The following is a 26577-nucleotide window of genomic DNA, read 5'->3' as shown; positions in this document are numbered from 1 at the left end:
TGGTCAAATCTCTTGGCTTCAGTTTCCTCATCTGTAAAAAGGAGTTGTACTAGATGATTTCTAAGGTCACTTTCATCTCAATTTCCATAATCCTAACATCATTAAGAATGGAAAAATAATCCATTTTTTCAGCAGTATAGTTTAGAATTTAGATAACTCTTGCTTAGAGTCAAGGAGGTTAAGATTAGATGGTCTTTGGAGATTATTTCCAGTTCCAGTCATTCCTAAAAGAAAAATAGAAAGTCTCTACCTAAAAAATTTACCAAATATGAGCGATATAAAGGAGGTGTAAAATAAGTCTAGTTTATAAAATTCCTGAGAGACGTCTCTTTATAAATTACAATACTATCTCAAGTTAATGTCTGTCCTGTCACTGACAACAATGGCATCTGTAATCCATTATTTCCAGTAGGCACAATAATATGCAGCTCCCCAATCCATTGCCTGATCTTTGTCTAGAAAGGCAATTAATTTTATGTCACTGCAGCTTTGCAGTTAGGAAATAGTCTATGTGCAAGCACAGAGAAGAGTTACATAGCTAAAATTTTGAGATGACTGAATGTGCCAATCTAAATGTAATTAGAATTGCCAGATCTAACACTATGGGTTATACAAATAAAGCCTATTCTTTGGGTTTCTAGCCAGATATTTCTATTAGCTTCTAAGCTATTCCACCTCAAAGGTCTTTGTCATGAGCTGTTATTTCAAAATCAAAAGGCTCAGCTATGATCTAACATTTTGGTTTCTGACAGAGAATTACAGAAGTAGTCATTTGAGATATAAGTGGCTTCATGATGAGATTATTCAGATTATGGTTGAACTATGAGTTTTGTAGGATCATGAAACTGGAAGAAACCTTTGAAGTCATCCCCTAAGTGATCAGAAGATAAGAGCAAACAGTTCTAAAAAGATCAATTGCATGCTATTAACAACCGATATTTGAACTAGGAGAAATACACGTCATAACAAACTCTGACGTTTTACCTTACAACTAACAAATTGGCAAATATGACAATAGATGGGAATAATCAATATTGGCAGAATAAAGGAAGGGCAAGCATACTAATACATTGTTGATGGAGTTACAAATTAGTCAAACCATTCCAGAAAGCAATATGGGATTATGTTAAGAAAACTAAAATATCCAGATCTTTTGATCTAGGGATGCCACTGCCAGGCATACACTTTCAGAAGCAGAAAGAAAGATCTCCCACGCAATAAAATATGTATAGTATCAGTTTCTATGCTAAGAAAGAACTACAAACAAAGTAGATGCCCGTGGATAGAAGAATAGCTAAACAAGATGTGCACGTGGATATAATGGACTATTGTATAGTTTAATAAATGATAAGTATGTAGAAATACAGAAAAGCCTAGAAAGACTTATATTAACTGATACAAAGTAAAGTAAGAAGAACCAGGAAAACAATACTCATATAACTACAACAAAGAAAATGGGAAGAACGAACGACAACTGCTGCAACAGCAGCAACAATGACAATAGCAAAAGAAGCTCACTCTGGATAATTATAAAAATCCAGCTTTGGTTGCAAAGATAAAAAAGAGAAAATGTACCTCCCTCCCTTCTTTGTAAAGAGTTAATGGGTGTGGAATATTACATATGTTATCAGCAATGGTTATTGTGCTGGTTAGTTTTGCTGAACTGAATTGTTTTCATTTTTTGTTTAATTTTTATTATGAATTTCACACATACAAAATGAGCATTTCCACATGCACAGTTTTGTTGTTTAGTCATTTTTCAGGCATATCTGACTCTTCATGCCCCTATTTGGGGTTTCTTGGCAAAGATACTAGAATGGCTTGCATTACCTTTTCCAGTTCATTCTATAGATTAGGAAACTGAGGCAAACAGAGTAAAGTGACTTGCCCAGGATAAGCATATAATTTTCCTAATGGAATTTCATCTTTTTATTGCAAAAAAACTTAAAAACCAAACATTTACTCAATAAATGTAACAATAATACCACCTAATATTTGTATTATACAACATTTTCCAAAGTGTTTTCATATGACTTCTTTCATTTGAGTCATATAACTCTATAAGGTAAATAAGTAGTGTTCTCATTTTATGGATGAAGAAACTGAAATACCAAGATCCTAGATTACTTTTCCAAAGCGAATCTCTACTGTAGCTAGGATGAAATTAAGATCCAGCTGTTCTGACTCCCACTCCATTGTTATTTGTTTCAAGTATGTGATACTCAGCCCTCTGATGTGAGGGCTTGCTGAGCCCTCTATGTAACTACTCATCTATCTTTGGTGTCCCCCCCCCCCCCCCCCCGATCCTCCAGTTTTCACCTGTGGGCTTCAGGAAGCTATAACATGGACCGCAGCCACACCTGGTACAACTGTCTCAGCAGATGGGCTAACCCAGTTTGAGGGTGATTAACAGGCAACAGGCCTCAAACTTATTGATGAGTTGTAGGGGTGGGGGGTATCTACCCTAAGCTTGTCAAGATTTCCCCTGGAAGAATGGGTATATAAGAACAATTTGGTCCAACAGCCCTGAAGGGGGCTGAGGCAGGCGCTATGAAGAGCTTAGAGCTTAGTGAGACATTGAAAACACCAAGGTCACACACTGCATCCCAGAACATCACCAGTAATCCTGAGTTTTGTCTTACCTCTGGACTTTGTTGACTCAGGAAGAGAAAGAGAGGCTATGTGCAACTCTGCCTCACTTAAATCCAATTCATGTGCAGGTCAAGACATCACCCTGTGATGTCATTAATCCCTTTCAAAATTTAAGGATGAGTGGAGGGATGGAGTCAAGATGGCAGAGTAGAAACACGACTTCCATGGCTCCGGCTTCTACCTCTGCCAATCCATGTAAAAATTACTCTAGACAAACTTTGGAGCTACAGAACCCACAATTGGGACAAAGGTCCCCTCTCTGGTAGCAGAGTCCTACTGTGGCAAAAAGCTCAAAAGTCAAGTAATTAAGTGGCAACATGAGCAAGCAAAGGAAACAAAGCAAGCAGAGAAATCCAACTTTACACTCCTATTTTAGGATCAAAAAGGATCAAAAAGCATGGAATATGAGGAAGACAATAAAGTCACAACTCCTGCACCACAAGCTTCCAAGAAAAGAATAAGCTGCTTCCAAGCCATAGAGGAGCTTAAGAAGTATTTTGAAAACCAGAGAAGAGAAGTGGAGGAAAAATTGGGAAGAGAAATGAGAATTATGCAAAAAAATTATGAAATGAGAGTCAACAACCTGACTGAAGAAAAAAACACCTTAAAAAACAGACTAACTCAAATGGCAAAAGAGGCTCAAAAAGGCAATGAGGAGAAGAATGCCTTAAAAAGTCAAATTTCCCAGACGGAAAAAGAATCTGAAAAGCTCACTGAGGGGAATCATTCCTTCAGAATTAGATTGGAGAAAATAGAAGCTAGTGACTCTATGAGAAATCAAGATACTATTAAACAGATCCAAGCAAATGAAAAAATAGAAGACAAAGTGAAATATCTCATTGGGAAAACCACTGACCTGGAAAATAGATCCAGGAGAGATAATTTAAAAATTATTGGACTACCTGAAAGCCATGATCATGGAAAGAACCTAGAAATCAAGAAGAAATTCTCAAGGAATTTAGAACCAGTGGGCAAAATAGAGGTTGAAAGAATCCACCGATCACCTCCTAAAAAAGATCCCCAAAAGAAAACTCCTAGGAATGTTATAGCCAGGTTCTGGAATTCCCAGATCAAGGAGAAACTATTACAACCAGACAGAAAGAAACAATTTGAATATTGTGGAAACACAATCAGGAAAAAAAATTAAGGATGAGCAACAACAAGTATTTGTGATCAGATCTGAACTCAGATCTTTCTAAGTCCAGGCTCAGCACTCTATCCCCTGTGCCATCTAGCTGCCTAGGATTAAGGAGATCTGAGTTCAAATTCAACCTCAGATACTCACTAGCTTTATAACCTGAACAAATCGCTTAGTCTCTGTTTGCTTCCCTTTCATCCACTGTTATCCTACCTCATAGGATTGTTGTGAGGACAAAATGAGATAATAATTATATAAAGCACTCAGTCCATGGCACAGTAGGTGGTATATAAATGTTCTCTTCTCTGTGATGCCAAATCTACTGTTTCTGTTTACTTATTCTATATTTGCTATATTTGTTTTCTGCTATATTCTGTTCTATAAAATTTTCTAAAATAGTTGACGTAGTTTTTCTCCTTTAACATATTTGCCAGAGAGAGAAAGTGAATAATGTTTTAGCATTTGTATTTTTGCCAAAATTGTTGAATGAGAAATTCAGTGAAATAAAGAGGCACCCTGAGGCCATTTTTTAATGCTAGTCCTTGGCATAATTGGAGGGAAAGAAAGAAGGGAAGGAGGAAGGACGAAGAAAGGTAGGAAAGAAGTAAAGAAAAAAGGAAGTATTTATCAAGTATCTACTCTGTGCCAAGCACTCTGCTAAGTATTTACAAGTGTTATCTCATTTGATCCTCACAACAGCTCTAGAAGGTAGATTTTATTATCCATATTTTGTGGTTGAGGAAACTGAGGCAGACAGAGGTTAAGTGTCTTATCCAGGGTTACAAAACTATTAAATGTCTGAGGATGTATTTGAACTCAAGTCTTCTTTACTCCAGGCTCTGTACTCTATCCATTATACTACCTAACTGCCTCTAGTGTAGAACTGTTGTACCATTTAATATTTATCTTAAGTAATGTTAATATTATTTAGCAGCTAAGATGAGACAGCATAGTATAGAAAAAGATGAGGACTTGAAGTGGGCTTGAGAACCAGAAAAACTGGGTTCTACCACTTAGTCTACCACAAATTTTTGTATGACCTTGGAACTTTTCTGCACCTCAGTTTCTCCATCTGTTTAATGAGGTCTTTGGAGAGTTCTAACTTTTATAACTCTGAAAAGAATAATAAAAATCTTTACCTAAGACTACTTTTATGTGAGTGATATTGAGAAGGTACAAAGTAGGAAATGTAGAGAAAGCAAATCTTGTTTATAAAACTCCTAGGGGGATTTCTCTTTATATAAATTACAATACTGTCACAAGTTAATGTTGGTCCTGTCACTGGATAATCAGACAATAATGACACCTGTAATCCATTATTTCCAGTGGGCACAATCATTTGTAGCTCCCTAATCCATTGTCTGAGGATAGAAAGGCAATTAATTTTGTGTCACTGCTGCCATGATGAGACTAGCTAGTTTCCAGCATTGTTTTCCAATTGCCTGTCCATGGCAAATGTTTGAGTCAGTAAAACTTTTTATTCAATCAGAAATTCTTCTTTCTTAAAATAAAATTTGAAATAATCAACTTTTCCTTCTCCTCCTTCTCCCTGTGATTTGCTCATTTCCCCTCTATTTCCTTTCTTCTCTTTTGCCCCTGCCCTAACACCTGTGGTACTCAGAGCCTAATATGGGCTCAGAATTGGGAAGGATGCAGCAATCTTCCATAGAGGATTTAAATATTTTATAGGTCTGTCCTGTCCTTTGGAATAGGAAATAATAAGCCTATCAAACAGATGATCTTTCATTTGTAAAAGTAGAAGACTAAGGAAAACCTGACTTTGAATCTTGCTACAGACACTTAATAACTGTGTGAACTTGAGAAAGTCACTTAACCCCTTAGTATTAGTTTTCTCATTTATAAAATGAATATGATTATAATAACACCTAACTTAGAGAATTGTTATGAGTGTCAATTGGGGTAATTCTGTTTTTTATTCATTTTTTCAGTTATGTCCAACTCTTCATGACCCCATTTGGAGTTTTCTTACCAAAGATTTGGGAGTAGTTTGCCATTTCCTTCAACTCATTTTATAGATGATGAAACTGAGTCAAACAGGGTTAAGTGACTTGCCCCGGGTCACACAGCTAGTTTCTGAGGACAGATTTGAACTTAGGAAGATAAGTCTCCCTGATACCAGACCAGCACTCTATGTACCATGCCACCTCTCTCTCTGTCTCGTCTCTGTCTCTCTTTCTCTTTCTCTCTGTGTACATATGTATATAGCTTTGTAAAACTTAAATAGTTTCATAAATATTACCTATTTTAAAGTACTATACAGAATAAACATTTTCAAAAGTCATTAGCATTTTGAATTTTAGTAGAATAATGCAATTTGACCTTTTCTTTTATGTACTCCATAAATTGTCAGATAACTATCTTGCAAAAGGAGCGTGTTTCAGTTTACTGCCAGACTCCATCTTGACTTTTCTCTTATATAGTACTACTACTACTTTTGCCATGTGCCCCCAAAATTATATAGGTTCTTTTAAAGAGTTCATAAAAATTATATAGATTTAAATGCATTTTTCTGACATGATTATATGGGAGAATTATATGCATACAGATAAAGCGCAACTCCATATAGTGAGTATCACAATAATTAAGTATGACAGTATTTTCTTTGTGATCTCCAAAATTATAACAGAAGCGGATATGATTTATAATCCAAAAATTAATTTATATGCGGTTTTCCATGAATAATTAAAATACATTTGCATATTAATATCGATGCATACACTTTGATGATAATCCGTAAAAACCAATATTCCTCATCATTTTTTTGCTCTCTTCTTTCTTTCTTGGTCATCTCTCAATCTCTTTCATTCTTGGTTTCTGAGCTATTCCCCATCCTTTTAAGAACCTGGTACTTCTTTTCATATTCTTTTTTCTTTCCAAGGAGAATTAGAAGCATATACTCACTTTAGAATAATACTTTTCTCTGATACTTAGGAAAGAGAGCTAGGAAGACATATATTCAGGTCCTCAGCATTGACACATTCTGGCTGTGTGGTTCTGGTCATACTTAACCTCTCATTGCTCTGGATAACTCTCTATAATTGTGGTATGTAGCTCAAATAGAAATGGAGCCACTAACCTGTACATAAGGATCTTTGAGACCTCATAGTGACTTAGTTTTAAATTATAATATTAGCTATTTTTAAATTATATTGTTATTTATCATGCTAAATATGTCCTGGTTACTTTTTTTTTTCTTTTTGGAGGGGGGAAGGCAGGGCAATTGAGGTTAAGTGACTTGACCAAGATCACACAGATACTTAAGTGTCAAATGTCTGAGGCTGTATTTGAACTCAGGTCCTCCTGACTCCAGAGCCAGTGCTCTATTCACTGCACCACCTAGCCGCCCCCCCACCCCAGTTATATTTTAACCTGATTCCGATTGCCCTTGAGAGTGTTGTGGGCCCATATCAGGCACCATATTTGACACCTCTGCTCTATAACTCTTAAGTTTCAAAGAAGGTGTTACTAGCTTGCATTGGTAGAGGGAGCTTCCTCTGACAACTTCCCTAAAAATCACAGGTCTAGTTCCTCTATGTCTCTAATATTAGCTCTATGACCCTAGACATGTCCCTTAACCTGTTTAAGCCTCAGTTTCTTCACCTGTAAAATAGAAAAATAATATTTGCATTATTCTACCAACAAAACACTTTGCAAGCTTAAATACTTTATAAATATTATTTATAAATACTTTATAAATATTAGGTAGGTAGATAGCATAGCAGATAGAATGCTAGAGTTGGAGTAAGGAAGACCTGAGTTCCAGCTTTTGCTAAGACTATCTGTGTGACCCTGGGCAAGTCACTTAACCATTCTTAGTCTTAGTTTTTTCATCAGTAAAATGTGAAGAATAATAACACTTATTCTCACAAAGTTGTGGTGAGGACCAAATAAGACGACCCTTTTAAAGGGCTTTAAAAATGTTAAAACATAATATAAATGATAAGTAAATGAAATGTAAAGAATGCTGGTTTGAAAGTCAAAGGACCATGGTTTGAATCTTTCCTATTATACTTTCTACCTATGTGAACTATGGACCTTTTCTTATGAGTCTCATTTTCCTCATTTGCTATAAGAAATGATGAAAGTGATGATTTCATAAAAACATGGGAAAACTTGTATGAACTGACTTAAAGTGAAGTCAGCAGAACCAGGGGAACTATTTATACAGTAACAACAATATGACAAAGATAACTTTGAAAGATCTGGGAACTCTGAATGAAAACAATGACCAACCACAATTTCAGAGGATTCATGATGAAGCATTCTATCCAACTCTAGCTAGAGAGATGATGAATTCAGACCACACACACACACACACACATACCATACATATGCATATACACATACATGTTTGTATATGTAGCATGTGTATATCTAGTACACATGTATAGTATCAATATAGGACATATATATAATCTGTAGTATATATTGAACACCCCATATGCTGTCTACATATAGTATACGAGGTATATGGGGCATTCAAGAAAGATTAGCACCTCTAGTTTGAGGGCTTGCTGAGCCCTTTTCAGGACTGCTCATTCACTTTTGGTGTCCACCTATCTCCTAACTCTCACCAGTGGCTCCAAAAAGCTGTGCATGTGCAGTGGCCATACCCCAGTAAACCATCTTGACAGAAAGTCTAAACCAGATTGAGGGTAACGAACAGGCCGCCAGTCCATTGGTGAGTTAAGTGGATGTCCACCCCAACCTTGTGAAGACTTCCCCAGACAGAATGGGCAGATGAAAACAGTTTCAACAGCCCTAAACATGACTGAAGCAGATGCTATGGAACATTTAGAGCTTGGGCACACATGGAAGACACCAAGATCATCCACTGCATCTTTAGCCATTGCCCCTTGTCTTGACTTTTGTCTTGTCACTGAACTTCAGTGACTCAGAAAGAGAATGAGGTTGACAACTTTGTGTAACTCTATCTCACTAAAGTCCAACTCACGAACAAATCAAGATATCACTTGTGATGTCATTGATCTTCCTCCAAAATGAAGGAAAACAACAATACAGTATATATTTGTATTCACTATATAGAACATAGGATATATTTATATAGAGAATATAGGATATGTTTATATATATGATATAGAACATATACATAGAAATCTGTTCTGTGTAGTAATGGACAATATGTTTTGCTTGACTATATGTATTTGTAACAGATTTTGTTTTTCTTGCTTTCTTGATAGGGAAATGGGGAAGTAGGAGGTAGAGAATTCAGACCTGAAAATAAAATCAAATTGAATTTTTTAAAAATAAAAAAATATGTATACAACATGACTAACATGAAAATATGTTTAATAAGAATGTATATGTAGAGCCTATATCAGATCACATGCTTTCTTGGGAAAGAGGGGCAGAGAAAATTTAAAACTCAAAAGCTTGTGAAAGTGAATGTTGAAAACTAAAAAGAAATAATTAATTTTTTTAACTTTTTTTTTCTTTTTGGAGAGCATTTGGGGTTAAGTGTCTTGCCCAAGGTCACACGGCTAGTATTAAGTGTCTGAGGCCAGATTTGAACTCGGGTCCTCCTGATTCCAGGGCTGGTGTTCTGTTCACTGTACCACCTAGCCACCCCGTAAATAATTGAATTTAAAAAATAAATTACTAGATGACCTGTGAGGTCCCTTCCATCTTTAAATCTGACTCTGCGATCCTTAAAGAGCAATAATAATATAAACTGTCATTGTGATTTTAGCTACTTTCCAAATGATTCCCCATAGTGCTTGGTGAACCTGAAAAGTGTGCAGATCCCCAGGTTATTTGGTGATAGCATTTCCAGAATAATTTCATGGAGGGTATCCCCTTTGCAAAATCAGCCTTGGGAATTAAGAATTTAAATTTATTCTGCAGCCCTGAGCAGAATGGCTTAAGGCTAACAAATTAGTCATATAATATGTCCCTGAAGTTGTCAGGGAATATGATTTTTTTTTGTCAAACTGTTGTACAGTTGGAGAACATGAGACATAAAGAGGTAAAATAACTTGCCTTAGGTCACCTAGTATGCCATTGGCAAAACTGAAAATTTAAAAAAAAAACAGTTCTCCATGTCACCTATGAGACTGTGCTGCATTTCTTTAGGGAATCTTTATTAAAATTCTCTGTTTGATGAGTGAGGAACAAATGGAATCTAGGTAATAGATATTAAGACACCAAGGGAAACCTAATAAGACAGATGGATTACAGTTAGGAAATGTTGTTTCCAGACAACTACACAATGTGATTCAAGATGTGTTATAAAGTCCTTCTTATCCCTAAAATGTCTCCTTTATTGTCTTGCTGTATCTGACCCTGTCCTCCTGACCAGCTATAAATGCTCTCCATTATTGTCATTCATTGAGTTGAGGGTTTAGGAGTTGCCCCTCAAGAAGACTGTTGTTAAAATGGACATATGCTACCTAGGAGGGAGGAGAGAATTAGGAAGGGATAAAGAGGAGGGTCTCCCCTAGAGGATTTTGTTTAACTTTCTCATATTAGAACAGTAGTTTAAATTAACTAATTATCCCTTTAGAAGATACAGCAGCCAGGACCTGAATGCATGGTATATGGGAATGGTAAATATCAGTGAGTATAGGAAGCCCAATAGAAATTTGCCTTTGCCTGAATGTCCAGTGGAGGAACCATCATAGCAGATAACCTATCTAGGGGCACCAACCTAGATGGGTAGGCCAGGATATGGTAATTAGCAACTGGCAAAACTGAAATTAGAATTCAGGTCACATTTTGCAGAATTATGGAATTTCAGAGCTGAAAGGGACTTTGAACGCCCTTGTTTTGGACATGAGAAAACCGAGGCATAGGGAACAAGTTATGTCACTGTCTAAGATCACACAAGCCATAATTAGTGGAATCAGGGTTCACATACAGGTAGGTCTTTTTGGATCCAAATCCATAGACCTTTTCACTAATCCATAGGTGTGCCCTCCTCCAAATCACTGACTAAATTAGAATCCACTGGATTCCCAGGGCAGGCTCTGGGAAGACAGAGAGAGACCACAAAAGCACAAGTTGGGAGGAGAGAGGTATTGGTATCTAGGCAGGAACCAGAAGATGGACCTCTCCTGGTGAGGATGGGAAGGATGTGGGTAAGGGAACAAAAGAAAGAGGTTATCGTACCAATTTCCCTGAGTTTGACCAAGCTTCCAACATTGGGTGGGAGTTTCCCCCGTTTAATTCTGTCTCCCTTAGGAGTAAGTACCCAAATGGAGACATCTAGTGGTAATTCTTGGAAGTGTCCTCACAAAACCTTCAGGGGTTCTCCATGAACTGCAGCCACAGAAAAGAAATCCCCCAAAGACAACATCTGTGTATGTCCATAGGATCCGTGAAATGAAGGATGTAGCTCAGTGCCTACGATAGCCATGTGGATTAGTACTGGGAGATGGAAAACCTGGATTCTAATTTCAGTTACTAAATAAATGACTTGAAAAGTTCTTTGTTCTCATTATCTTTTCTACAAAACAGGGATACCAGTATTGTCCATTTCTCGAGGTTACTACAAGCATCAACTAGAGCCAGTGTGATGTTAAAACAGATGTGAAAAATTTTTTTAAAGTCTAACAACTGGATAGGAGTCAGTGATCTGGAGTAGGGCATGCATATGGATTACTGAAAAGGTCTACAGATTTGGATCCAAAAAACCTGAACATGAACACTGATTCCACTAATTATGGCCTGTATGATCTTGCATAGTCATACAACCTGTCTCTATGCCCCTGTTTTCTCATCTCCAAAATATGGAGGGTTAAACAAAGTCCCTTTCATCTCTAAAATTTTCCATAATTCTATAAAATGTGCTTCAATATTTTACAACATACACAGTGCAAATGAATGCCATGGGATTACTTCTGGGTATTCTAAATTGAGTGACCTTCTTAGTGTCTAAAATTTGGATTATATATTTTTTTCTTATATAAAAAAACAGTTTTAGATGAACAGAAGCCACTGACCTTTTTCATGACTAAATTTCTTTATATATATTATTATGCCAATATTGTTGATCAGGGTCAGATGTTAGAGTTCAGTTAACAAGTACCATCAGCCATCTTCCTTATTTTGAAGATGGTAGCACCATGATGGTTTATGAAGCAAAGAAATGGATGAAAATGTAAACCTTTCTTTTAGAACCCAGTGAAATACATTCAAATGATTGTTCTAGGTGAAAATGTCAAGTTTTGTAAGTATGGCACCCAAACTTTAATAAGTCTAATGAATTTTCTCATCCTAAAGGTAAATGTCTAAAAATCATCAAAACAGTCGTGTGTTTTAAGTGAGTTTTGGTAGGGACAAAAGATAGAGAAACACCCTATTTTCCCTCCCTGCCCCATCAAAAGTCTGTAGAAAAATAATTAGCTTGTTTTCCAAGATTCTGATCAGACATAGATAATGCAGCTGCCTTTGTCATTGTGATTGATGGAGTAACATATTTCAAATGTAGATAATTTATTACATTTTTACATTTGAACTGTCTGCCAAGACAGTTCCAATTTGTGATGGAATCTCCAAACATTTATTTTTTGTCCCTAATTTGAGTGATTCTGGCAATATCTCCTATTCAGATGGGTGGTTTGTATATTTAACCAATCAATGCTAAATTGCTTTGAGTAAAATTCATTCAGCCTGTCATTGTTGTGGAAGATAATGGTTTGAGATATACATTCTCTGCCTGCCTCAATTGCCAGATACGTTAGATCAATCCAAGAAAAATAAATGGAATAAGTAAAATAAACACTTGAAAATAAACACCTTGCTTTTAATTTATTCTATATGTACAGTAGCTTCCATCCATGTAGTTATTTCAATTTAAATTATAATGAGTTGGCTCTGAAGGGTGTCTTTGGGAATGTGGCCTTAAAAGAGAAGTAGAAGACTAGAAATCTGAATATTCTGAGTTCTTTTCTAGGCTCTAATGCTGACTTTGTGAATGGGGTAAAGTAGGTAGGAGTCACTGGGCCAGCTGATTCCCCTTTTAATTTCTTTGGTTCCCATAACCACATAGGAAAGATAACAAACAAGACCGTCTGAACATTACCTCCTCTACTGCCTATCAACCATCCCATCTGTATAGTTGGTGAGGAAAGATCTGTAATTATTTCCTTTTGTGTAGTTTTCAGAATAACTTCATGGGGAGGGGCCTGAATCTGGACAAAGAAGCCAGTTCCGATTTGTTCTTTGGAGGAGATAGCACCTGAAGTTAGATTAAGAATGTTTGGTAGTAGTATTTGTCAAGCTGGTACCATATCTCCAACATGAGTCCTGGTAGCTGGAACCTCAGATGGCCATATCTTTTTACTTCTTTCAGTATTCCCTTCCTCCTTCTGGAAAATGAGGAGGTTGGAAGAGATGGTTTCTAAGGTTCAAAGTCAAGGGAAGAGACTGGCATACAGTCAGGTCTTAATAAATGTTTAGATACTGTGAATGGATACTAGCTCTAGAAAAGCAATGTAGATCTTGGGTAAGAAAAGCTGACCTGAGTGCTAGAGCAGCCGGATATTAGCTGTGACCTTGTGCCGGTCGTATAGCCTCTCTAAGCCTCTGTTCCCTTATTCATAAAATAGACATAATAAACCTTCCTCACGTAATTGTTTCCCAGAAAATGCTTTCTAAAAAAACTACATAACTATGAGGAATGATAATGTTTTTCCTTGTTGTTGTTGTTGTTGTTCAGTGCTAATGTGGAATTATTTATTCCCATGAAAGCATGATGCTTTCAGGAAATGATGGGAGTTCACCAATATTTAATTGAAGTATTTGGTGAGGTGAAGGGGAAGAGGAGGAATGTAGTCCATACACGGTTTTAGATTTTAGATGAAAAATCATTCCCTGTCACTTTCATTTACGTAATGGATCAGTTCTACTAAGAAAGTGAGAAGAGGAAAGCTGAGAGCCATATATTCATCTCAAGGTATTTAGCATTCTTTTGCTTCAAAGTAAATCACAATCATAGATCCAGAACTTTAAAGTCTTCTAATCTAATCCCCACATTTTATCAATGAGCAGGTATTTGAAGCCAGTTTCTCTGACTCCAAATTCTTTAAAGCACAGTGCCATTATTTCTTGATGTTTCAATAGAACACAGAACCTTCTACATCAAACAGAGGCATCTTGCATAGTACACTTACAGGACTTCTTCATACTTAGCTAGGTGGTGTGGATAGAGCACTAGGCTTAGAATCAGGAAGACTCATCATCTTGAGTTTAAATCTGACCTCAGACATTAGCTGTGTGACCCTGGGCAAGTCATTTAATCCTATTTGTCCTACTTCCTCATCTGTAAAATGGCAAACCACTCCAGTATCTTTGCCAAGAAAGCCCCCAGTGGGTTCATAAAGAGTTGGACACAAATGAAAATGACTAAACAACAATAATATAAGAAGACAGTGATTTCTGATCTTTTCTTCTTGTCTCAATAGCCAATGTTTCTTTCAGGATGATTCTAGAGCTATTGAGTCTACTTGCAGACAGACAGACTTTCACATAGTATTGGTAACACAAGCACACTAGTATTGGAAAAAGATATTTGAATTTAGCTATTAAATTATTTTTAAGGCAGTATATTTAACTAAATAACTAATAATAGTTGTTTTCAGGAAGTCAGACAAGGTAGGCAAAGGACATGTATTAAGTGCTTACCATGTTCCAGGCACTGTACTAAGCATTGTAGATACAACTATAAGCAAAAAGAAAGAAAGTCCATATCTTCAGGGAGCTTGCATTCTAATGAAAAAAAAAAGATAACACATAAAAAGGGAGCTGACAAGAAGCAAGGGAAAATGGGAAAAGATACCTGTAGGGGCATAGTGGCAACATCTGGAGAGTAAGAAGGGAATAAAACATGACCAGTCTGGGCCTGTCCCCAAAATGGAGGCCCCTGGAAAGAGCTCTCTAACAGAAGTAGACCAGTATGTTTGGAGAAATGTTTCAGGGTGAGAAGCCCCTGGGTGTTGAGAGAAGGCAGTCAAGTCACAGTAGCAAATCAGAAGAAGAGTCAGAAACACATCCAGGAAGAGAAATTTTCAATATTGCTAGTTATCGGCATCATTTAATTCACCACTTGATTTTTTTTTCCATACCAGGTATGTGTGTTAGGAAAGATTGAAGGCAAAAGGACAAAGCCAAAGCAGAAAATGAGATGGAGAGAGAGTGCCATGGGAGCAACAAACAAGAGACTGAATAGACTTCGGGAGATAGTGGAGGATAGAAGGGTCTGCCATGCTATTGGTCCATGGTATCACAGAGAATCAGACACAACGAAACGAATGAACAACATATGTATTGCTGTGGTTTACTTATCAATCACCTATAATATGTCTTGCTTAGCTGCTTCGGTGGTAGTCTTTTAGTCACAGATTTTCTCACATAAACTTAGTGTTTTTTGCAATGTTTTAGGATCTGAAATATTCCCTCATGAAAATATGTTTCAGGAATAATAAAAATTTCTTCAATAGGGATGAAGTTTATTATTTATTGAATCACAGTGTGATTACTAAGATGCTTGAGTAAAACCAAGCAAAAATCAGCCTTACAATTTCACAGTGTATCATTTAACAAAACTGTCTACTCTTCCTATGCTACACAGAACAGAAGAAATCAATAAAAGAATATCCTACTGGAACACAATTCTACAACCTACACTACTCTAACATTTGGTCTCTTTCAAGTTTATATCAGACTTTGAAGAAAAAAGCACTTTATAGTGTTAACATCAATTTTAATTCTCCTATTCTCCATGCCTGAAATGGGACTTCCTTCCCTCTCTCCCTCATGTCTACTTATTGGAATTCCTCCAAGGGCCAACTCAGATGCCATTGATTGGATGAAACCTTCTCTGATTCCTCTGCTCCTCTTCCCCATAACCCTTGTGAAAATTAAGTGGCATGGTGAATAAAATGGCACACCTACAGTCAGGAAGAGCTGGGTTCAAATTCTGTCTCATCCACTTACTAGTTGTGTGACTGTGGGCAAGTCATTCAACTTCTCTGTACCTCAGTTTAAATGACGCAGGTTGGACTTGATGGGTTCCAAGGTCCATTCCAGCTCAAATCTATGATCTAATGATCTCTTCTTCCTATGTTTTATAGCCACAGATGGCTAATGATAGACAACATGGTACATTATACACTTTCTCAAAATTCAGCATTTAAGAATCATCTAAGGGATGGAATATGAAATGTAGAGATGGTAAGTAGCTGGCAGTGCATTATCTGGAAAGTAGTAGGGCTTGTGGACTTCATGGTTGGCACTTCTCATAGATCCTTAGTTGTGTTTGTTGACCTCCTGCTGAAGATGAGCTCCAGACTGTTGCAACATATCTGTGTAAGACTTAATGTGGTCCCTAGGAAAGGAGAAGAAGTAGATGAGGTTATAAAACTCAGCAAGGTCAGGGAAAATCTGACCAAGGAATAGAAGAATAAGGAAACACAAGGAGATCATGGAATCTTTCTTTAGAGGCCTTTTGAAAATCTACAAATTCCCAAACTTAGTATTTTTGTGACTTCAAGTAACTCAGTTTGTCTCTCTGAGCATCTAGAGAATGAGAGGGTCGGGGTAGATTAATCACAAGGTCTCTTCTAGCTCTGATCCTAGGAACTATGAATAATTCTTTGTAAAGAGAAGATGAGAACATCAATGTTTTTTTTTTTTATTTTTAAAGCAGTCGGGGTTAAGTAACTTGTTCAAAGTTACACGACCAGTTCTTATTTCTGGGTGTGGTGCTAAGTATCTGAGCCCGGATTTGATCCAGGTCATCCCGACACTGGAGCCAGTGCTCTTACTTGCTGAACCACCTGGCCACCCCTAAGCAATTGGGGTTAACTAACTTGCTCAAGGTTACATGGCCAGGTGTTTCTGGGTGGGTGCTAAGTGTCTGAGCCTGGATTCGATCCCCAGGTCATCCTGACACTGGAGCCAGTGCTCTTACTCGCTGTGCTACCTGGCCGCCCATCAATGGTTTTTTAAGTTCTATGACTGGCTTTAGAAAAATGTTTAGAAAAGACATTCAAGGTGTTGAAGAAAAAGTATTAAAGAGATAATTAACAGTTCAGATGCTACCTCCTATATGCAGCCTTTTTTGATTTTTACCAGTTATTACTGTTCTTCCCCCTCCCACAATTTACTATCTATCTATTTTTGTGTATGTAATATACCTTTGAACTCCCACTCCAAAGGCTTGGCCACAGAGCAAGGGGAGACAGGTGCTAGTCTCTTTCAGGACAATTATTTCCCCCCAGTATTCCCTTAGCAGTAAGGAGCCCTGGACCTGACCAGGGTGAGTTAAATGTGTAACTTACATTTCCTGAAATGCCTGTGCTGTGCAGCCCCCATCTCAGCCCCTCCAGAATATAAGGAACTTGAGGGCAGAGAGACATTTGTTTTTTTGTCTGTGTTTGTATCCCTAGTTCCTAACACAAAGTAGTTTACTTAAATGTTCATTGAATTTTAATTGAATATGTAATGTTCTCTCCCAATTAAAATGAAGGCACTCTCTCCTTTCAAAAACAAAACAAACAAACAAAAAACTCTAAGGAGCATAGACAATATTTCTGTGTTTTGGAAATGCTGCATTCCCATTTCTCCATTGAAAAGCCCATTTTCTTATTGATAAATATTTTGCAGTATTTCATTTTAATTCCCATCATTTTCATTTTCTTAATATAGTAAGACAAAGCAATCTTACTGGGCAGTTGATGGATCAAAGACAAAAGACCCCAGGTCCATGTAATACTGGGCTGTTGTTCTCAAAGAAGTCCATGATTCACTGGCCTATGGCAGAGAAAAACAAAAGCAGTCACTCCAGTTTTCCACATTAGATTAAACTATTGATTCATCTCAGGAAACATCCCAAGGCATTGTGCTATCTATAGGGTCACAAGAGCACAAATTTAGATGTAGAAAAGAATTTAGAAGTCATCTAGTCCAAAACTTATGTTACAGAGGAGGAAATTGAAGCTTGCATAAGGTTGAATAAGTATTAACAAGTTCTAAGAATCAACCTCTCTGGGACTTAGTTTTCCCATCCATAAAAATGGCAATAATAATAGTACTTACCTCACATGGCTAGGTGAGTTACAATATTAAGTGTTTTGCAAACCTCAAAGATCTATGAAATTGCTAGCAATTGTTACTAATTGACAGACTTGGAATTTGAACTCAAGTCCTCAGATTGCAAATTTAGCATTCTTTGCACTGCATCATGCTGCCGCCTAAAATCATCTTTACTCTCTGCTTATCCTTCATGCTTCAAACTCCTTCTACAATTGTGCTATCAAGTACTATTATTATATTTGGGGGAGCCATCAAGTATCATGTGTGGGTGTGAGACTTCTTTTCATCAACACAAATTACAAACTGTTTATAATTTGGTAGACAAGTCCTAGAGAATTTGGAGTCTCAGAGTCCTGAGGTTTGGAGAACTTAACTGGCTTGCCTATGGTCATGTGCCTAGTAAATGTAAGAAGCAAAAGTATACTGGAGGCAACTTCAACACATCTAGGTTGTTAAATTTTCAAGGTGTGCAAATACTCCTCAGAAATCTACAGTTGCTAAAAAAAATCAGGGATTGACTTATTACTTAATTGTCTAGACTTGAGAAAGTGAAAATATTGCAGATTAAACTTAAAAATGTATATGCATGCTTTTTCCCCCCAGAGAGCCCAGTTACTAAACATTTGTTAGCATACTCATATATTGTGAGTCAAAAGTAAATTACCTGTTCAGTCAGAGTATATCCCCATGTATTCTGACTGTGATTTGGGTCCCAGTAATCCTGTGAATATATTTGTCTTTTTAATCGTAGGAACTGGTTTGCTGAATCATCTGACAAAAATGGAGCTCCCATCACACCTGTAATTGAAACAATCCAAGTACACATCTAATATTAAAAGATTCTTTGAGGTTCTAACATCTCTTTATGTATTACAATTCATCTATAATAGATGTGCTAGTGACAATGCGAGTGTGGCAGTAGCTTCTCTGTGTTCTAAGTGGTTGTAGGTGCTTGAGGAAAAAAGTCACTACTTTTTTCACTATTTTGGTTTGCTGTGCTGTCCACTCTGTAGTTTGTAGCAGTGGTCCTAGAACTTCTTGGTTTCAGAATCCTTTCACACTCTTAAAAATTACTGAGGACGGGGCGTCCAGGTAGCACAGCGAGTAAGAGCACCGGCTCCAGGGTTGAGAAGACCTGGAGATCGAATCCCAGGCTCAGACACTTAGCACCCACCCAGAAACACCTGGCCGTGTAACCTTGAGCAAGTTACTTAACCCCAATTGCTTAGGGGCGGCCAGGTGGTTCAGCAAGTAAGAGCACTGGCTCCAGTGTCGGGATGACCTGGATCAAATCTGGGCTCAGATACTCAGCACCACACCCAGAAATAACTGGCCGTGTAACCTTGAGCAAGTTCCTTAACCCCGATTGCTTTAAAAAAAGAAATTACTGAGGACCCTCCAAAGAGGTTTTTTTTTTATGTAGATTATATCTACTGATATTTACTGTACTAGAAATCAAAACATTTCAGTGTTATTATGAAAATAGTTTTGACCTCAGGGACACCCTGAATGAGTCTCAGAGAACCCTTAGTGTCTCCAGATAACACATTGAGAACTACTGGTTTATAGAATTTCTGGATGTCCGCAGACCATATGAGTTACCCGAATCTGCTAGATTGGACCAGGATCCTCCTAGATTGGGCACCATATTTGTAATACTATTATTCTGTGGAGGGATACATAGGATTTGGAATCAGGAACTGGGTTTAAATTGCAGCTCTGTTAATTACCTATTAACAGCTTTCCTATGTGGTCTTAGAAAAGTCATTTCCTCTCTTTGGGTCTGTTTGTTCTAGCCAATGAGGAACTTGTTCGAAACATTACCTAAGATCCTTTTCATTTCCAAAGTATATGATATCATGATGATGAAGATTTGCTTAATATGAACTTTTAAAAAAAATAGTTACTTTATTTCATTTTAGAGGTCTTTATACTTACACATATGAAAATAATATTAGGTATAGAAATTAATAATATTAACATGTTGCAGAATTATAGAATGGAAACAGAGGACAGGAGAGTACTATGCTTCATGTCCAACTTTTCCAGCCCAGTTATCTTATGTTAGATATATTGGAATCACCAGAAGCCATAAAACATTGCCTATGACATCCTCATCTGAGGAGAAGGAGACCAAATCAAAGAGAAATATTGGATGTGACTGCAGGAGAAAAGGAAAACAGGAAGAAACCACCCAGGGTAAGGAAATAACATTGAGTCTCAAATAGGAAGGAGGTGGGGAGGAAGGTTCCTAAAGGGAGAATCCTGAAAGCTTAACTTTTTCCTCCCTCTCTCCTCTTTATTCACAAAGTGAGATGTTAGTATTGTAGCACAAGGTCAAATGTGTGTCAGATGTTTAATAGTTATTGGATCCTGGGCAAATCAGTCAATATTTGGCTCAGTTTTCTCCACTATAAAATGGGGATAATAATGATACCTCCCTCCCAGGGCTGTTGCAGGATCCAAATAATAATAATAGCTAGCATTTCTATAATGTCTTTTAAGCACCGCCTAGGGGAGTGCCCAATCATTCTTTGTCCAATTATGTTGTTCCCATTTCCCTCACTCAAGGGACTTATTTGTATCTCATAAAAAGATTACCTGGCCTGGTTAAATATTTATAGTTAGTTTAACACCTTATTATTGGTCCTTTTCCTGTGATTAAGTCTTGGGTTTTCAAGGACCAGCATGTGTACTATATATTGGTCCTGGTATGTATACATGTATGTGCATATTTATATCTATACACATAAATGTCTGTATATATACATATATTAACAATAGTATATATACAATAAGTGTATTTATACAAATAATTAGAAAAGTGGGACGTATGTGTACATACATTCTTCTTCTTCAACATTGTTGTGCTTTTCCAAAAAGTATGAATTCAGCCAAGTACATGTATCATATAATGTACATTTCTTAAATTGATTTTGTTTAGGTTCTAACCTTAAATTCAGGAAAAGAAAATGCAATAATTGCTAATAATCTTGTTCCTCAGAAATGAAAAGAAGTTAAAGCAAACTAGATGCTGACATTTTTTCTCATTGTGTGATATATTTATCCCCCCACCAAAAAAAGTGATATTATATAAAGACTGACTCTGAATTACAATCTTTACAATGCATAATATTTCTATTTTAGAGTCTAATAATTCTACCTTTTCACAAAATTTCTTTTTAGTAGAAGAAAATATTTCACTGATATGATCTATATTATTCTCAGAATGAAGTACCCACCTCAGCATTGTGTACCCCATAATGGTTTCTCAATAAATATTAATTGAGGATTATGAAAATATCCCCCATGAGACAGACAGAAAGTAGTATTTATTATCTCATTTTACAAATGATAAAACTAACACACATCTGAAATGACTCGCCCAAGGTCAGTGTAAGTAAGTCAGTGGCAGCATGGGGAATTAAACTCAAATAATACATAAGAACACACTGATTCTATCTATTTGAGAAATTTCTGCTCCCTTTTGTTTATGCCTGGTCAAACTTGAAAGTTAGTAGGGAAGAGATCAGGACTTTGAGTTTCAGAGCACAAATTATGCGGTTATAGGTTGAACCCTGGGTCCTTGGTTTTCCATCTTTTTTTTCTTTTCTTTTTTTTTAAATTTTATTTTAGACTCAAACACCAGAACACAAATACATAATAGAGAAAAGAAAAAAAACATATCATAAACTTAAATATCAGAATGGAAATACAAAGTTAAGAAAAGAAAAAAAAGCATAGCATGTGCATAGCAGAACATGAGAGGATTCAAAATATGTAATGATAAATTTTCGTTTCAAGAAAGTCTGTATGAAAAATACACATTGTGTTGTAAGCTGTCCATCTTTGCTTTCTCATATATATGTATTTTAAATTAGGTGTTTTCATCTGAAAATGGTCTCAGACACACACACCTGATAATTGACTTTCTGTAAAATCATGAGCATGCACATTCACATCATGATAAATTTTTAATAGATATGCATCAAGCAGCAACCCATTCGTTATTATTCCACTGAATGTCCTCTGTGGCAAACACTGCCCAACAGAGACATGCCACACCCTTTGCCATAGGAACAGGGAAGGCAAATTCACTAATCACTGATCTTCACATAAAAGTCACAATGTAGTAAAAAGACTAATGGATTGGGACCTAGAAAACCTATGTCCCATGTCTACTATGCTACTAATTATATGAACTCAAGTCATTTAAATTCTCTGGACTTCATTTTTCCTCTACAATATGAGATGACTAGATTAGATTGTCTCTAAGGCTCCCTCTAGCTCTAAGATTCTAAAAACGTACATATTTGTGCTACCCATCTAGTGAACAAAAAACTGATTCTTCTCCTTGGTGCTATGCTAAGCGCTATATGGTACTATACAGCACTATACATCACTATACAGATATATGGCTAAACAGATAAAATTCTAACATTCCAAGAATTTACAGCCTGCTACAAATAGTACTAATAGAGACTGATATATGAGAAAAGAAATGCATGTGTTGAACAAATAAATATATAAAATGCATATGAATATCGTTGTGTACATGCCAAGGTTTAAGTACATATTATTCTAGTACAGAGGTGGGGAACCTCCCCCAGATCTAGTAGGAGAGTCATGGAAGGTATATTTTTGGATAAGGAAGGGAATTCACTTCCATCTTCCTTTAAAAAAAGAAAGTATGGTGTGGTAGAGAGAAAGTCGCTGAATAGGATGACATGGATTCATGTTTTGCCTCTTTGTGAATCTAGATAAGTTATATAACATACCAGTTTTCACTATAAATTGCAGAGAAGATGCTAACCTGAATTAATGGAGGAAGGCTTCCACTGGGAGTAGCTCCCTACATTAACGAGATGACAGCCTCAATTCCTATTCTATCTTTCCATTATTTAGGGGAAAGTTTATGTGATTTGTTTTCTTTAGTCATTTCAGTCATATCAGACTCTTTGTGACCCCATTTGGAATTTTCTTGGCAAAGATATTAGAACGGTTTTCCACTTCCTTCTCTAGCTTATAGGACAACAGGGTTAAGTTTCTTGCCAGGCTTACATAATAGTAGGCAACTGAGGCTGGATTTGAACTCATATCTTCCTGACTCCAGATCCACACTCTATTAGCTATGCCACCTAGCTGCCTAGATTAATAGATTTAATTTAATCATGAAATATGATCATTCTGAAAGAGATGCCTGAAAATCTATATAATTGACTATATCTGAGTCATGAGGAGATGAAACTTGAAGATAAAAGCTCATACCATAAGCCATATGTGGTCCCAAGTGCAATGTTATAGTAATAGTCAGAAGACCCAGTTAGTGCAGTAAAAAGAACCCTAGATCTGATGTCAGAAGACCTGGATTCAAGTCCTATCTCTATAACACGAGTTGGACAACTACGGACTGGATTCTGGTTGGGACACTTTCATAAGAGCAAAAGAAGAGGACTTGAAAACTGTGACTGGAGGGACTACCCAGGACAATTGGAGAACTTTCACAGGAAGAAGCAACAGGGAGCAATGTCCCTCTTATTTTCTGAGAACTACGTTATGCAGAGAGCCATAGGAGACTTGGAGCTAAATAATGACAAAGAGTCGAGTATTAAGGAGCCAAAAATAGAGGAGAATACTCAGTGTGACTAGGGGTCACTGAGACTGTGCTGAGTTCTGTGTGATCCTTGACTTAAAGTCTGCCTGAGGTTTCTCAACTGTAAAATGGAGATAATAGCACCTACCTCCCAGGGCTATTGTGAGGATCAAAATTGATAATAATGGCAAAGTGCTTGGCATATAGTAGTCTAATAAATTCTCCTCCCTCCCTCCCTCCCTTCCTTCCTTCCTTCCTTCCTTCCTTCCTTCCTTCCTTCCTCCCTCCCTCCTTTCTTTCCTTCTTTCTTTCTTCCCCTCCTCCCTTCCTTCCTTCTTTTCATCCAAGGGAAGGTCACCAACAAGCAGACTTTAGGATTTGTCTTGAACTCTGAGTTCCATTTTTTCCCTTTGATATATAAACAAATTTATTCAATCTTTGAATCTGGTAAACCATGTATTTGCAAGGGAAGCTTGTAACAACATTCTGAGTGATGTTAATTAGGTTCTGAGCTTATCAAGCTGAGCTCAATGTTGGAGAACAGGAAGGAAAAAGCATTTATTAGGCACCTACTATGTACCAGATACTATGCTAAGTACTTCACAGATATTATCTCATTTGATCCTTATAATGACCTTGAGAGACTGGTGCTATTATTATTCCCATTTTATAGGTCAGGAAACTGAGGAAGACAGAGGTTAAGTGAGTTCTCATATAACTAGTAACTAGTGCCTGAGGCCGGATTTGAACTTGGGTCTTGCTGCCTTCAGGACCAGCACTCTGTCCACTTTTCCACTGAACTGACCATAGGTTGAACCAGAACAGAGAAAAATTCCTATTATATGTGGACCTTCTATGTAAGGAGAGCCTCTGATATAAGGGTTACATGAATATGTGTTCTTCGGGAATTTCAAAAGAATAGGATACCTATCTTTTTCCTGTCATTGTTAGCTCTTGGTCTTTGTCCTTAAAAATTAAGGAAGAAAGGGTAGTTTGCCCAATGTTTGAAAACATAACTGTTTTAGCCATTTTGACTAGATTTAGAGGAAAATTAAGTCATGCAAGTAATTTAACCCAATAGAGCAATAAATTTTGTCAAAACAGTAGAATGGGAGGCTGTGTGTGTGTGTGTGTGTGTGTGTGTGTGTGTGTATACAGTAAGAAAAACCTAGGGAAGATGAGAGAAAGAAAAAAAAAGAAAGAGAAAAAAGAGAAAGAGAAGAAGAGAAACAAAATGAAAAGAAGACAAAAGAAAGAAAACATGGGAAATAGAGAATGAAAAGAGAAAGGAAAAAAGGAGAAAGGAAAAAGTGAAATGTAATAAGAAAAAGATTTTAGAAAGAAAAAGAGACAAAAGGAGAAGAAAAACAGAATAGAAAAGGAGAAGGGCATTGAAGTAGGGGGCAGGCTGCGTGTTTTCATACTAAATAGTTTGTTAGTTTGTACATGAACTTTTAACTTTAGGACTTTGGCTCTATTGACAAGAATAGTAACATATTGGTTACTTTGAAAAGTAAATGGAAGTTAGTATTACTTGAGGTTATTTAATTCTATTTTTACTTGTTTTAATCATTCTTTTTCTACCTCCTCCTTCCATCCAACACACACACCCCTCACCACACAGATCTACCTAGTTCCCTGGGATTACTTCAAGGTATATAGAGCTGGCAAAATTCTGCAGTTCCTCAATCTAACAGAAAACACAATGATAAGGAAAGGGAATATTTTCTTTCTTTTTTCACATTAAAAAAATTTTTGAGTTCTAAATTTTCTCCCTCCCTCCCACCCCTCCTCCACCCAATGAAAAGGCAAGCAATATGATATTGATTATACATATGAAGTCTTGTAAAATATGTTTAAATATTATCCATGTTACAAAAGAAAATACATACACACACAAAACAAGAAAAAAATAAAAAAGTAAATCAAGTATGCTGCAATCTGCACTCAGAGTACATCAGTTCTCACTCTGGAGGTGGAAAGAATTTTTCATCATGGATCTAGTAAGGAAATATTTTCCATTATTTGATAGTGGTCCCTTTAGGTTTTCTTTCTAGAAGGAAAATCTTTAGGGTCATGACTAACAATGCCAAGTAGAATATAAGGTCTTTCTATAAAATCCATAAGGTTCATTCTTAATCATACACTTTTAAAGATTGTTTACAATCAAACTGTGTATGTACACATGAATGCTGTATGTACATATGTGTGTATGTGATTCTTTTTTTGTTGTTTTTTGGAGGGCAATTGGGGTTAAGTGACTTGCCCAAGGTCACACAGCTAATTTTTGTGTTAAGTGTCTAAGGCCGCATCTGAACCCAGGTCCTCCTGACTCCAGGGCCGTTGTTCTATTCACTGGGCTACCTAGCCACCCTGGTGTATGTAATTCTTGAGAACATTAGAAACTGAAGTGAACCATTAGAATTAAAGGGGAATAACCTGATAAAATAAATTCACGATGTATAAAAAAATGAAAAAAAATTATCAAGGACTATTCCTATATAAATATTTCTGTTTAATAAAGAGAAAACTCTCACTACAGAGAAGTCAAAGGAGGGTGGGGTTTAGGGGTGTTGGTAGGGTTGGTATCTTTTGAAAGTGTTTGTGAGATTTAAAAGTATTTAGCCAAAAAAAGTTGAGGATAAATCAGATCAAGAAACTTAAAGGAGATTGAGGAAAATAGCAAGAAGCAGAAGATGGAAAAATCATGGAGTACAGGAGGGATATCAGAAGGAGAGGAGAAGCACAGTGAGACAGTGGCTGTAGAGCCACTTAGAGTGGCTCAGAGTCAGGAAGAACAGAGTTTAAGTACTGTCCTCAACCTATATTGCTGATGTGACCCTGTATAAGGTATTTGATCTCTCAGTGTCCTAGGCAATTCTCTAAGACTATATAAATGTATTTCCTACTCTACACTGGTAGAGGGCAGTTTTTTACTCAAAATTGGTGAGAAGGGAGTGAGAATGAGAGAGGCAGGTACAGAGAGAGAGAGAAGGAAGAAGAAGAAGAGAGAGAAGGAAAGAATGGAAGGAAGGAAGGAAGGAAGGAAGGAAGGAAGGAAGGAAGGAAGGAAGGAAGGAAGGAAGGAAGGAAGGAAGGAAGGAAGAAGGAAGGAAGG

The 26577-nt window shown here is 36.8% G+C and overlaps 1 protein-coding gene across 1 annotated transcript in view; it reads right to left on the bottom strand.

Moving 5' to 3' along the window:
• Positions 1-15273: 15273 nt before the first annotated feature.
• Positions 15274-26577, bottom strand: part of CUNH3orf85 (chromosome unknown C3orf85 homolog) — a 16004-nt gene continuing 4700 nt past the window's right edge. The window contains exons 3-5 of the mRNA XM_069070016.1: positions 18531-18664; positions 17499-17584; positions 15274-16157 (exon numbers count right to left, since the gene is read on the bottom strand). Coding sequence (XP_068926117.1) covers positions 16079-16157; positions 17499-17584; positions 18531-18664 — 299 coding nt within the window. The 3' untranslated portion in view covers positions 15274-16078. The remainder of the gene's footprint in view (positions 16158-17498; positions 17585-18530; positions 18665-26577) is intronic.

Source organism: Petaurus breviceps, unplaced genomic scaffold, assembly GCF_028583685.1.
Source record: "Petaurus breviceps papuanus isolate PSGF00001 unplaced genomic scaffold, PetGlider_PUasm1.0 90792, whole genome shotgun sequence".
Classification (NCBI taxonomy): domain Eukaryota; kingdom Metazoa; phylum Chordata; class Mammalia; order Diprotodontia; family Petauridae; genus Petaurus; species Petaurus breviceps.
The sequence above is the reverse complement of the archived record's forward strand: the minus strand, read 5'-3'. Positions and strand labels throughout refer to the sequence as shown.